The sequence below is a fragment of the Stegostoma tigrinum genome, chromosome X, assembly GCF_030684315.1.
Source record: "Stegostoma tigrinum isolate sSteTig4 chromosome X, sSteTig4.hap1, whole genome shotgun sequence".
NCBI classification, from domain to species: domain Eukaryota; kingdom Metazoa; phylum Chordata; class Chondrichthyes; order Orectolobiformes; family Stegostomatidae; genus Stegostoma; species Stegostoma tigrinum.
In genome coordinates, this window is record NC_081404.1 from 9365308 (window position 1) to 9380076 (window position 14769).

The 14769-nt window shown below is 41.4% G+C and overlaps 1 protein-coding gene across 8 annotated transcripts in view; it reads left to right on the top strand.

Moving 5' to 3' along the window:
- LOC125448266 (electroneutral sodium bicarbonate exchanger 1-like) overlaps nt 1–14769 on the top strand; it is a 383257-nt gene that overhangs the window by 162129 nt on the left and 206359 nt on the right. For all 8 annotated transcript variants that reach the window (XM_059643484.1, XM_048523424.2, XM_048523426.2 and 5 more), the window contains one exon: nt 7612–7755. In XM_059643484.1, coding sequence (XP_059499467.1) covers nt 7641–7755 — 115 coding nt within the window. In that variant the 5' untranslated portion in view covers nt 7612–7640. The remainder of the gene's footprint in view (nt 1–7611; nt 7756–14769) is intronic.

Below are 14769 nucleotides of genomic sequence, written 5' to 3' on the forward strand. Positions count from 1 at the left end.
AGATGTAAGATGAAAGATGCGCATTGGAATCTTGTCGAGGTCCTGACATATGGACCTACGTGGAAATTGCTTGGGAAGTGTAAGTTTCCATTTGGCATTACCTCTGCTCCCAGAAACCCTCTACAAATATCTCTGGATCAGAGTTGAAAACTTCAGAGAGTGCAGAAACTTAACCGAGACATTACCCAAGAGATATTGGATTAAACCTAGTCTTAACATCTGGGTAATGACAGAACTGCACCCCACCCTCCAACTGCACTCCTAACTAGACATAATTCAACTACCATCTGACTAGACCCAACTATACCATCTGTCTGACTACTGACCCCAACGACCTTCCTGACTGGACCTGAATGTTATACTCCCAAAGATAATTGAAATAATTTCACAGAGGCCAGTAGCCTGTTACCAAGTCACCCGTTATTTACACATGAAGAGTCCTTGATACTGATCCAACTTCCTCAGAGTGAGCAGAACCTCTAATACTCCTGTTTATATCTGTCAGCCAGGGCTCCCTAATTGGACCAGATTAACAGCCCCAATCAGGAAGCTCATATTCTATGAGGTCCATCTGGCTAATCTCTTTATAATCACTACATCTGTCCCACTCTGAGTCTGAAGACATAGGCTATTTCTTTATTTGTATCTCCTCCTGGGGCATTTCAACACCATGTCAGGTTCTTCCAACTCTGCCTCTGCCTCTGATATGGGCAGCATGTAATGCACAGCAGCTTGCCTCTTGTGGAGCAATTCAGAAGAAATCCTCTTCAGGCAGCAAGGGCATTGAGGCAGTGACATCTGCCGTATCCATCTCCGATTCCGAGGTGTCTTCCATTTTCTAATCAAATTGTTGAGCCAATCAAGGTGAATCTTTTTCAACCAATTCCACCCATCAGGCTTAGACCTGAGCCTTTTACTACAATCAGTGGGAACTGAACAAGCTGCTTCTCATACGAGACCAGAACCAAAGTTGTACCCTTAATCTGTAACAGTTCCCTGGTATAGGCTGTCAGTCTAGCTGAGGTCTTATGCAAACCTAAGGATTGGATGCCAAACCAAAATTTGGTTAAAGACTGGTTCTGCAATCACTAAAGCAGCCACACTGGTATCGACCTCCATCAGAACCAGGTGACCATTTAGCCTCATGTTTATTTTGATTCTGATTTGGATGTTGCTGAGCAATGTAACTGTTCCAAACCAGATATAGGTGGACTTTCCAGGGTGTTCACTCTCCTAGATACCGGCCCATGAGTTCTCTCGCTCAATTTATATCTAGTGGAACTTTCTTGCTGTCTCGAGTCTGCATACCAGCAGTAACTACAATGGCTTACCGGCCTGGATCCTGAAGAAAATTTTAACCGTCTGGCTGAGGCATGGCTTTGTTTTGGGGTTTTGCTGTAGGAGGACCTACAGTTCATGATATGTCCTGAGTGAGGCTATGCAATTGCCTACACTCAAGTGGTATTCCCTAAGCTCGGTCAGCCTTGCAAGCGTGTCCACTTCCATTGAAATACCCTGTAACACATAAGCTCCACTTGCTGCATTTTCCAATGATAAAGCCAGTTGTAGTGCCTGTTTGAAGTTCAGTTGGGCTTCAGCTGGTAGGTGCTTTTTCACAGTTACATCATTAATTTCATATACCAAATGGTGTCTCAGCATCTCATAAAGGATTAAACCAAAGTCACATGACTGCCAGTCGTCTTAACCTTGGCAAAAATACCAATATGGATACCTCTGGTTCTCGAACTGCCAAGTAAAACTGATCGAATTCTCAGAATTAGAGGTGGTTTGGGTCACAATATTCCATAACTAAATCTGTCAACTCTTGTAACGTTTTAGTATCTATTGCCTGAGGGAAAGTTAGGCTCTTAATAACTGAAAAAGCGGCGTGTCCACAAGCTGGCAGGAAAATTACTTTTTGCTTTTCATCTGGTTCAATGTCATTTGCCCAGAAAAAAATAACACATTCTTTCCATTTACTGGGCCTGTCTTCAACAACAGGGTAGAACAAGTCAAGCTTCCCAAATAATGGCATGATGCTAGAAATGCTTACACCAACTCGAAGATGACCATTGTGAATGACTCTCTTCAGGAGTGCGTTTTGCTCTCATCATCACTGAAATAACTCCACAGTATTCTGTTACCAAATTATGTTATTGTCCAGACCAAACTCCTTCAAAATATTAAGATAGCTGAAACCCTAACTTTTTCTTATTTTAAAGGAAAGTGCCAGATGTTGCGATCTGGGTGCAATTTGGTTGGTCAAACCTCTATTATTGAAGCAAAACACTGTCCATTCATACATTATAGTCAAAAGACTACAAAAGAAAGAAGAAATTGGAATAAACTCTGTTGGAAAACCTCATAGAATAATAGATTATTTAACAACGAAACAGTAACAGATGTTGCCTGGAATGGAGGGAAGGTCTTACGAGGAAAGGTTTAGAGCGCTAGGGCTTTTTTCTTCAGAACGACGATGGATGAGAGGTGACTTGATAGAGCTGTACAAAATGATCAGGGGTATAGATAGAGTAGACAGCCAGAGACTTTTTCCTAGGGCGGAGGTAGTTATTACGAGGGGGACATAGTTTTAAAGTGAATGGAGGTAGATGTAGGGGAGATGTCAGAGGTAGGCTCTTTACTCAGAGTGGTTGGGGCATAGAATGCATTGCTGGAGAGGGGAGTGGAGTCGGCCTTATTAGGGTCATTTAAGCGGCTATTAGATAGGCATTTGGATGATGGTATAAGGTAGGGATGGAGGTTAGATAGACCTTTTGGATTAGGGTAAAAGTTTGGCACAACATCGTGGGCCGAAGGGCCTATACTGTGCTGTGCTGTTCTATGTTCTATTTTCTAAAGATGCCTGAAAGCTGCCTCTAATGATGCCAGTTAAAAATGATTGGGTTTGCCTTTAACAGAAGGCATCATCCGAATTTTAACAGGACAGACCTTATTGAGAAGTACTAAATTTTTTGAAACTTCAGCTTTAATGAAAGTCTTCTGCCTTCATGCAATGCACTCAAGTAGTCTAAAAACATAGAGCTAATTGTAGCCCCTTACTAAGCTTGGGGATGATCAATTATTATTAGCGGAACTTTAGGATTCCTACCAAAAATTAACTGATCTCCCACCATCTTCAGCTTCATCAATGACTTTCCCTCCACCATCACCATCAGCATCAGAAGTTGAGATGTTTGCTATGGCTGCACAATATTTAGTATGATTCGCAATTACTTAGATATTGAAGTTAAGTTCATGCACAATTGCAACAAGATGTGGATAATATAAAGGCTGAGGCTTCCAGATGGCAGGTAACATCCACATCACAAAAATGCCAGGCAATGACCGTCTCTAGTAAGAGACAATCTAATCACTGCCTCTTGACATTGCTTTTCCTTCAATGGCTCATCACAGGAGTTTTATTACCTAACATGGTCTGAAGAAATGCCTGAGGCCTAATGGAATCTGAAAACAGGTGATGGATATATTAATTAAAGAATTAGATGAACACAGCAGGCCAAGCAGCATCATAGGAGCAGGAAGGCTGACGTTTTGGGCCTAGACCCTTCATCAGAAATTCTGATGAAGGGCCTAGGCCCGAAACGTCAGCTTTCCTGCTCCTGTGATGCTGCTTGACCTACTGTGTTCATCCAGCTCTACACCTTGTTATCTCGGATTCTCCAGCATCTGTAGTTCCTACTATCTCTTTAAAGAATTACTTGGGTTTCAATTGGTTGTATAGCATAAAGGAAAAATATTGAATATGGATTACCTCCACAACAATCCACTGGGAAAGAAAAGATTAGATTCAAAGATCTGAAGTGAGGTTGACTGCTTATATTAGAAAGGACTATGGAATTTAATTAGTTTAATAACAAGGATTCATTTTATTCCCATTTTGGTTGCATTAAGAAAGGCTTCTATGTCAAACTGCTCACAGGCACTACCCAGCTAAAATGTTGATGTGGCCAATACACTGACCCTGCAGCTAAGTACGTACATTGCTGGTCTTTATCAGCAGCTTGAGTGCCTAGTGACCTCAATGTTGATCTGAAATTCTTTACTGGACTGTAATGTCAATCCTTTAACTATATTATAACGATCCTACTTCTAACTTACTTTTTAGATAGTGTAAGTAATGCTACTACTTTTCCTTTTATTCCTCTTTGGTATCCAGGATTTGTCCCTAGATGCTTGTACCTAAGATGGCACCATTAGAGGCAGCCATTGTAAAATCTTTTCACTTTATTTGTGTACGTCTATACTGGAGCACACTTGGCAATAAAGGATATTCTTTTCTATACCACTCTGAGCTGCTCAGCAACATGATATTGTAGATAAAGCTAGCCTTATGAGGCTACAGGATTAGCACAATAATAAAACGCAGGTTCCAGAAGAAAGATTAGGGTAGGATCTGGGAGGTAGGGATGGTAGCTAAGACCAGGAGTAGCAGACACCCTGCCTCCTAGGAATCTGCAACAGACGTATTTTGCATAATGGAAACCTAAAACAGACCATGTTGGAATTCAAGTAATGCACTGCCTTGGTGTTTCGCAGTGTATATGTATCTGATGATTTCTTGGTTGGGCAGAGTCCTGCTTCAGAATCTTTCTGAGGTAGAGTTCTCCCAACATGTTGGCAAAATAAACAATTCTAACCTGTACCTGAGGTTTCTGAGATTATTTTGTACAATAATATACCTCGGCAAGAACGATGGGGAGCTAGTAAACAGCAGGGGTGAGTTTTTTTTATGGAGCATGATTAACTCAAATACAACTCTCACTAAGTGAGTGAACTTAAATTATGCTTAAATACTATTATCTTTTGGAATATAATATCATAGCAGTGAATGGTTGGGTCAAATTGTAAAGTTTTGGGGTATGATTACCCACTCTGTTTTCTGAAAGCCTTATGGTCATTTGAGGAATGAGGTTGCAGTGTGGACCTGGGTTAGTTCTTTTCTAAAGAGGAACCAAGGTATGAGCTTTGTGCTTTCATGACCACACAGAAGCAAAACAATTGTGAATGTGTAAGTACGTATCTTAATATTCCAGGGTTTATTGCAGCAGAACATCAGCAAGATCTGTCATTGTCCTGCATAGGTTCTGAGTTTCCACATAAAGTTCTTCAAATAGTTGTTATTGCACAAAATTATACTAATTTTTACTCCATTATGGAGACTGCTTAAAGAACATGGAAACAAAAGCAGCTTCATTTTGACTCAATTTTTTAATGTTTTGTAGTCGGCGTTTAGCCCTAAGATTTGATAGAAAGTCTGGTCTTGTGTAATGTTTGAAGAGTTTTCAGAGCCTCATGAAAATGGCAGAGAATTTTTGACTGGATAAATCACCAGGGTTTGTATGTTGAGTATGCAAAATAATTTCCTTCTCATAATTAGATTCTTAATCCAGTGGCAGGATGCAGTTGAGTTGTCAAATGTAACAAGAAATTTGGCATATTCTTAACTTGTTCCTATGATAATTATGATGAAGACAGTTTAGCCTATTTAATTCATCACTTCATAGAGATCTAATCTTCTTTTCCAGTTGCTTCTGAAAGTATTCCAAGGTTTATTGCATCCAACATTATCTGGAAGATTATTCCTGGCCTTGATCTCACCTTTCCTGATTTCAGCTCTAAAGTTGTCTTCTCTCAGTTTCCTTTTATAGTTTGTAAAGACTAAGTTTCTGAAGTGTTTTCTTTGTAACTCAGTTTATCCTAGTGTCAAGTATCTATCTCCAATGTTTGAGTGTTTACCCAATTTCTGGTTAAAATCAGCTGAATAGTTTGGATGTGAACACAGGAGGTATGGTTAGTAAAAACCAAAAGAACTGCGGATGCTGTAAATCAGGAACAAAAAGTTGCTGGAAAAGCTCAGCAGGTCTGGCAGCATCTGTGAAGGAAAAAAACAGTTAATGTTTAAGGTCCGGTGACCCTTCCTCAGAAGCTGCATTTTGGAAAGGTGAATCAGGGAAGGACTTATACACTTAATGGTCAGGTCCTGGGAAGTGTTGCTGAACGAAGAGTCTTTGGAGTGCAGGTTTATAGTTCCTTGAAAGTGGAGTCACAGGTAGGTAGGATAGTGAAGAAGGCATTTGGTATGCTTGCCTTTATTGGACAGTGCATTGAGTATAGTAGTTGGGAGGTCATTTTGCAGCTGTACAGGATAATGGTTAGGCCACTTTTGGAATACTACATTCAGTTCTGGTCTCCTTGCTAAGGAATTACGTTGTGAAACTTGAACAGGTTCAGGAAAGATTTACAAGGATGTTCCCAGGGTTGAACGGTTTGAGCTATAGGGAGAAACTGAATAGACTGGGGCTGTTTTTCCTGGAGCGTCGGAGGCTGAGGGGTGATCTTATGGAGGTAATGTACTATCCAAATCATGAGGGCATGGACAAGGTGAATAGCCAATGTCTCTTCCCCATGGTAGGGGAGTCCAAGACTAGAGCACAGAGGTTTGAAGTGAGAGGGAAAAGATTTAAAAGGGACTTGAGGGGCATCTTTTTCACAGAGGGCGGAGCATGTATGGAATGAGCAGCCAGAGGAAGTGGTGTAGGCTGATACAATTACAGCATTTAAAAGGCATCTGGATGGGCATATGAATAGGAAGGGTTTAGAGGGATATGGGCTGAATGCTGTCAAGTGGGACTAGATTAATATAGGATATCTGGCTGGCATGGACGAGATGAACCAAAAGGCCTGTTTCTGTGCTGTACATCTCGATGACTGTGACTCTAGATGTCATTTCTGGTCTAACTAGAGTGACTCAAATTTTGATTATTACTTCCTCTCACTTGTGTTCTGTTTTTCCTATATATTTCAACTTCTTATTGGTTTTGATTGCTGTTCTTCATTGGTTAAACATTGGTTAAATGCTGTTCTGCATTAGTTAAAACTTCTAAATTGCTTTCAGCATCACTGTTTCTGCAACATTTGCTCAACACATAATGTCTACTTTCCTCCTTTCAAGTATGTTTTTAATGAACCTGCCCTGTTGTGGCACATCTCTTTGGTAGGTGGCACTTGAACCCATTTTGGACATTTGGACATTTGGACCAGTGGTAGAGTCACTACCCCTGTGCTACATAAGCTCCCCACTTTTTTCAAGTGCTTGACTGCTGTTTCCCTATCATCCAATTGTTGATTGGTTCCTATACTTTGCATTTCTATGCTGAGTTCATTTTTGTCATCATGATTCTGGAAGGAGGACTACAGGAGATTTCCATTTTGATTTTTCATAATGATGATTGCTGTAAAACATCTAATGGATAGTGGAAACTAAAGTGTGGATAATAGTTGCACTTGTTAGTTGATAGTCATTCGTTGGCGCATGTTAGTGGATAGTCAAGCCTGAGCAACATGAGGACCAATGTTAAGAGAGATAGTCAAAAGCTGTGACACAGATTTTTAAAGAAATGGGGAGAGATATAGAAGGATGAAGTATGTGCGAAGAGAATTGAATTTTGCAATTTAGTGAGAATCTGTGGGTGGCACATCACAGCCTGCCAATACAGTTCAACTGCATCCTAATTCACGTTGTGATCATTGTATTTAGAATCGATCGTGCTTTTATGTATGATTTTTATATATTTCCCCTTGTGATTATAGGACACAGGACCTTGTATGTTGGTGTGCGTATGCCTCTGGGTAGACAAAGCCACCGACACCACAGGACTCATGGATCAAAGCACAAGAAGCGAGAGAAAGTGAAAGGTACCGGCCAGGAAGAAGGAAAGGACAATCTCACTTATGGTGAGATACATTTCAGCTTTTACTTTCACTGTAAAAGTTTGAGTTGAATACTCACTTTCTGACATCAAAATTTCATATCAATGAATATTGCACACAAATAGCAAAATGTATCGTAGATATGATCCTTTTCTGGATTACATGTGGAGAGAGATTTTATTTGGTGATTCATTGTAATTCTAGAAACACAAAATAATCCAATTGTTTTCTTCTGTTTCTACTTCAGTACAGTTAAACCCTGTTATTTGGAAATGTTGAAGTAGAAATTTGAACTGCAGGGTAACCAGTGATGAAGCCTGCAGGCTTCAGTGTCTGTTTTTCATACTGGTACACAGAAACACAGTATTTTACATAATTACTCTGACATACCAGCTCAAAATTGAGAATGCAGGCCCCTTTACAAAATGAGGCTGGGGAAAGAATGGGGAACCAGGAAATAGCAGACAGGTTGAATAAATACTTTTGCATCTGTCTTCACAGTAGAAAATATTAATAGCATCCCAAATTTACTCAATATGCAAGGGGTAAAATGATAGGAAATAAATATAATAACTATCACTAGAGAAAAGGTGCCAGGGAAATTAATGGTGCCAAAGATTGATAAATACCCTGGACCTGTTGGGTTGTACCCTTGGATATTAAGGGATATAGTGGATGCACTGGAAATAATCTTTCAGGTTTCCTGGAATTTGGAAAAGTCTCAGGAGATTGGAAAACAGTCAATGTAATACGCTTATTTAAAATGGGAAGGAGACATAAAAGCGGGTAACTATAGGTCAGTTAACTTAACATATGTTTTATGGGGATATGTTTGAGTCTGTTGTAAAGGACATAATACCACAGCATTTTGAAGTGCATAGTATGATCAAGCAGAGTCGGCATGGCTCAGTGAAGGGGAAAATCATGCCTGACAAATTTACTAGAATTCTTTGAGGCAGTGTCAAGCAGGATAGATTAAGGGGAAGCAGTGGATATAATACGTGTGGATTTTCAGAAGGCATTTGATAAGGTACCAGATATCAGGCTGCTTAACAAGAGCACATGGTGTTGAAGGTAGTGTATTAACAATGGAGAGATGATTTAGCTAACTAGTAGAGACAGAAACAAAAACAGAAATTGCTGAAAAAATGCAGCAGGTGTGGCAGCATCACTGGACCCAAAATGTTAACTCTGCTTTCTCCTCACTGATGCTACCAGACTTGCTGAGCTTTTCCAATAACTACTGTTTTTGTTTCTGATTTCCAGATCCACAGTTCTTTAGTTTTTCTGTTTATGAGAAGACAGAGTTGGGATAAGGGAAGCATTTTCAGACTGGTAACCTGTAACCAGCCTGTAACCTTAACGGTATACCACAAATCACTGCTGGGTCCACAATTATTTACAACATATATTAATGATTTGGATGACGAAAGTGAAAATGCTGCAGCCAAGTTCACGGATGACACAATAATAGGTGGGAAAGCAAGTGGTGAGAATGACAGAGTCTGCAGAGGGCTCTTGGCAGGTTAAGTGAATGACTAAACACTTGGCAGATGTAATGAAGTGAAGAGCTGAATATTACTTTAACAGAGGACTGTAGAAAGCCACAGAAGAGAGGGATTTGGGAGTCCTTATCCACAAATCTCAAAATTGCTCAGATCCAAGTTTAGCAGGTAATAACAGGCAAATAGAATGTTGACTTTTATTTCAAAGGGAATGGAGTGTAAAAGTAGGGAGGTATTGCTACAACTACACAAGACACCAGTCAAACCACAACTGGAATGCAGTGATAATGGGAACTGCAGATGCTGGAGAATCCAAGATAACAAAGTGTGAAGCTGGATGAACACAGCAGGCCAAGTAGCATCAGAGGAACACAAAAGCTGACGTTTTGGGCCTAGACCCTTCATCAGAGAGGGGGATGGGGAGAGGGTTCTGGAATAAATGGGGAGAGGGGGAGGCGGACCGAAGATGGATAGAGGAGAAGATAGGTGGAGAGGAGAGTATAGGTGAGGAGGTAGGGAGGGGATAGGCCAGTCCAGGGAAGACGGACAGGTCAAGGAGGCGGGGATGAGGTAGTAGGTAGGAAATGGAGGTGCGGCTTGGGGTGGGAGGAAGGGATGGGTGAGAGGAAGAACAGGTTAGGGAAGCGGAGACAGGCTGGGCTGGTTTTGGGATGCAGTGGGTGGAGGGGACGAGCTGGGCTGGAATGCAGTGAACTGTTTTGGGCCACTTAGCTAAGGAAAGATAGACTGTCATTGGAGGCAGTCCAGAGTAGGTACGCTAGGCTGATCCTGGGTATCGATGGACTGTCTTATGAGGAGATTCTGAGTTGATTGGGCTTCTACTTGTTGGAACATAGAAGAATAAGAGGTAACCTTATTGAAATATACATGATTATTTGGGGATTTCACAGGGTAGATGCAGAAAGTTTGTTTCACCTTGTGGGAGCCATAAGCCCTTGTTATGCTGGGAAGCTCTGGAGGAGGCTGAGATGGATCATTACTAGGCTCTTCTGGCTGAGGATTGTTACAAAAATTTCAGCCTTGACTTTTGCAAATTGCATATTAGCAGGATAATAAGAGATGCAGCAGTAATCTTTGGGGACTTGCTGCTTCACTGAGTGCTTAAAAAGGAAGCCAACATACTCTAAGCCAGACATTCCAACACCTTGTTGACAAAGAGCTAGAGGATATTTTATAAATGACAGTACGTTTTGAAGTACAATTAAATATCACTGCCTATTCTATAATGAACTAAAATATGTCTTGTTTATATAAGCTTTCAGGCTGGTAAATCAGAATGGAAGACATCCTTAAAACTGAAAGTACTTTGTTGTGAGTTAGCTAGAACATAGGGAATGGGCCAGGATAGTGGCCTACCGATAGCGATCAACAGTAGGGGCACTATTTCAATATTGGGAAATAGCCTTGCGTATGAAACTAGGGAATGAGAAAAGACCATTTGACCCATCAAGCCCATTCCCTCAAGTACCACACACATTTATGCTATCACAGCAGCTGCCCATCCTGATCCAGCAGTTCCTGAAAGATGGTTTGGATCAGTTGAAACTACCCTACTCTTCAAAACAAAGTAAACGCAATCTCCTCAAACGTCCTGACATGCCTGAATAGTATACACCTGAATATTTCTGTAGTTTAATCACCTCAGCCTAAATCAGTTCCTGGTCCTTCAATTCCTCTTCTTACCAGGGAAACATGATGTGGAGGTGCCAGTGTTGGACTGGGGTGGATAAAAATTATAGTCCAACACGTTTATTTGAAATCACAAGCTTTCAGAGCACAACAAAAATATAAGTTGCTGGAAAACTTAGCAAGTCTGGCAGCGTCTGTGAAGCAAAATCAGATTAACATTTTGAGCCCAATGACCCTTCCTCTGAACACGGACACAGTCACTGAGGAATGGGATATGGCTATGGAAACGGGTTTTGGCAAATACCTGGTTAAACACCAGGACTGACAATTGAATTAATGTCAGTGGACAAGAAAAAAGATTGGAACAGAAAGCCAGTCGGAGTGAGGAGCAGAACTTCAAGGTGGGCATGCCTAGAAGAGATGTGGCAGTGAGTTAAATATTAAATTAAAAACTGAAAGAACTGCTGATGCTGTAAATCAGGAACAAAAACAGAAATTGCTTAAATGGCTCAGCGGGTCAGGCAGTATCTGTGAAGAAAAATCTGAGTTAATTTTTCAGGTCCAGTTCTGAGGAAGGGTCACCAGATGCTGCCAGACCTGCTCAGTTTTTTCAGCAACTTCTGTTTTTGTTTCTGATTTACAGCATCAGCCATTCTTTCAGGTTTTATTTAGCTTTCAGAGCATGCTCCTTCATCAGGTGAAATCAGTTAAACAACTAACCTTGTTAAAGTAGCTTCATTAATTAATGCAGATTATCTTTGGCTGTCCAAAGATTCAACACTTAATCACTCTGAAGGAAACAAATTGTTTGCTACTATGCCCCATAGAAATTAATGTGAGGAGAAAAGGTTTTGCCCTGTTTTCTGGTCCTGACCCAAAAAATTAAGGATCCAGAAATTTGATTGCATCTGAAAATCTGTGTTCTCCATGGACACTTCCATGTGGTTGCAGAAATCATGCTGAATTGGTGCTTGCAGCTCATTATTTTGAACCACATGGCAGCCAGCACAACCAGTACTACTAATTGGAGACAGCTGGGGCAAGGGGGATAGTGGTGCAGGAAATTAGCTTCACTGAGACCTCTTAAAGACAGCCATTACTCTCACAGTAAGAAGCACACTGTGAAATACTTGTGAGAGAGAAACAGCTGCAGGAAGTCCAGCAAGGGCACGTAAGCTTTCTGATGCTGTACTAACATCTGACCAGAAGGAGTTGGATCTTGTTTACCACTAATTGGAGGGGTTGGTGGTAGAAAGTCTTTGAGGCAACATCTATCACCAGGAGATGACTGCCGTCTTGAAAGAAACTTAATAACCTCCAACAGGATTCCCTTGATAATATTCTTAAAGTTCACCTCAATAACAGCCTAGTCACACCTGTGCCAGACATAGTCTCTCTACTCAATTCACTCCTCCCCTGCTTCCCTTCAGTTTCCTACAATCACTGCACCGTGCTTCACTCTATTGCCCTCATCTCCCACTCATTGCTATTGTCACTATGATTATAACTATGTTTCACACCTCACACCACACATAAACTAATCAATTATGATAGGTACACACACAAAACACTTCATGATACCAATAACATATCCATTTCTTGCAGAAGAAAGTCATATGCAACTTGAAAGGAAGCTATAACTGGAGGAGACTGGGTCCATTAGCACATTCTGTCCCTGATGAAAGAAAATATGCTGGCCACTGTGGGTGGGTAGACAGCCATGGTAGAGAAGACATCATGCTTCCAAATTAACCTACATACTCTGCATGACATGCTGACAACTACTACTAGCAATCATTTCTCTCTCTGCTGTCCCTCAAACTAAGAACTAACCCCATTCCCTGTCTTCCATTTCAGGTGCTGGATGTGTGATTATCACTATTCTGTGTGACCTGATCTAACTTGCTCAAGACTGATACCATGCATACTTGACACTCACCATGATGCTGATAGCTGGTGCTGATAGCTTGATCAGCCACTGTTGAAAATCTTGTCCCTGTCACAGAAGCTCAGATGACTTTCATATGGGCCCTGGGCACTAGTATTGACCAGGCCTTTTAGAATATCATGTCATTCATATGCACTGTGTTCTCAAACAGAGTTGTAGGAATGCTGAGATGCGATCCCAGAAGAGTGGCTTAGATTCCTGAGAGAAGCACTTGCTGCCCTGTCTTAGGAATATACATGCCTACTCCTTTGCCAGCCACTTAAATTCTCCAGTGTAACACAACCACCTGGGTTAGACTGTCCGAACCCAGGCCGAAATTCTTCAGTTGAGCTCTTATGGCCCAGAGCTGCTGGCTTGCCCACCACCGCCATGTGAAGCATCCTAAATGGAAGTCCAAGAATATTTCACCTCTCTGGCTGTAATGTTATGTTTCACTCAGGAGCACTATAAGTTAACAAGTACATACAGTAGACAATAAGGGGTTGAATAAAGGTGATTATTATTTACTTATTTTGTGTATTTAGTGTGCACGTTCTACCCCACACTTTTAAATATGAACTCAGTTTTTAAAAATATTCATTCAGGGATGTGGGCTTTGCTGGCTGGACCAGCATTTCTTGACGTGAAGAGGGTGATAGCGAACCATTTACTTGAACCATGGCAATCCTTTTGATGTCAATGCACCTACTACGTTGTCAGGGAGGGAGTTCCAGGATTTTGACCCAGCAACACTGAAGGCACAGCGATAAATTTCCAAGCAAGGATGATGAATGGGCTGCTGAGGAACTTGAAAGTTAAGATATTTCCATGTATCTGTTGCCCTTGTCCTTTTACATGGTAGTGATTGTGGGTTTAGAAGGTGCTGTCCATGGAGACTTAGTGAATTTCTTCAATGCATCTGGTAGGTGGTACAAACTACTGTGACTGGGCATCAGTAGTGGAGAGAATGAATTTGGTGGATGTGTGATGTCAACCCAAGTGTGCTGCTTTGAGTTGAATGGTGTCAAGCTTCTTGAGTATTGTTAGAGATGTACTCATCCAGGCAAGTGGTGAGTATTCCATCACACTTCTGACTTGTGGACAGGCTTTGGGGAGTCGGGAGAGGAGTTACTTGCTGCAATATTCCTAGTCTCAGACTTGCTGTTGTAGCCACTGTATTTATATGGCTAGTCCAGTTAAGTTTCTGGAGAACGATAATCCCCATGATGTTGACAGTGAGGAATCCAGTGATGGTAATGCAATTAAATGTTCGGTATTAATGGTTAGATTCTCTCTTGTTTGAGTCAGTCATTGTCTGGCATTTGTATGGCATGATTATTTGTAACTTGTTCAGCCCAAGATTGGATATCATACAGGTCTTGCTGCATTTGGACTTCATATCTTCAGTATGTTTCAAGTATCTAATCTATCTGACTGCTTTGCTATCTGCATCCAAAGGATTGTAATCCACCATTTCCGTTACCTCTAGCAGGATGCAGAGGCTGGTGGGTGGGTGGTAGGTGGTGAGTGGTGGTGGACAATTAAACAACTCACTGGAGGAGGAGACTCCACAAATGTCCCCAACCTTAAGGGAAGAACCCAACGCATCAGTGGAAAAGATAAGACTGAGGAATTTGCAACAATATTCAGTTAGAAGTGCCAAGTGGATGACTCATCTCAACCTCTTCTGGAGGATCCCAACATCACAGATGCCAGTGTTCAGCCAATTTAATTCAGACACATATTCCCCTCCCCTCCCTTGTGAGCATTCCATAGGGACCATTCCCTCTGGGATCCACTGATCCACTCCTCCTTCACTCCCAACAACACCTCACTCCCCAGTGGCACCTACCCATGCAATTGCACAAGGTGTAACACCTGCCATTTACCTCCTCCCTCCTCACCAACCAAAGCCTCAGGACATACCTTCCAGATGAAGCAGTGATTTACCTGTAC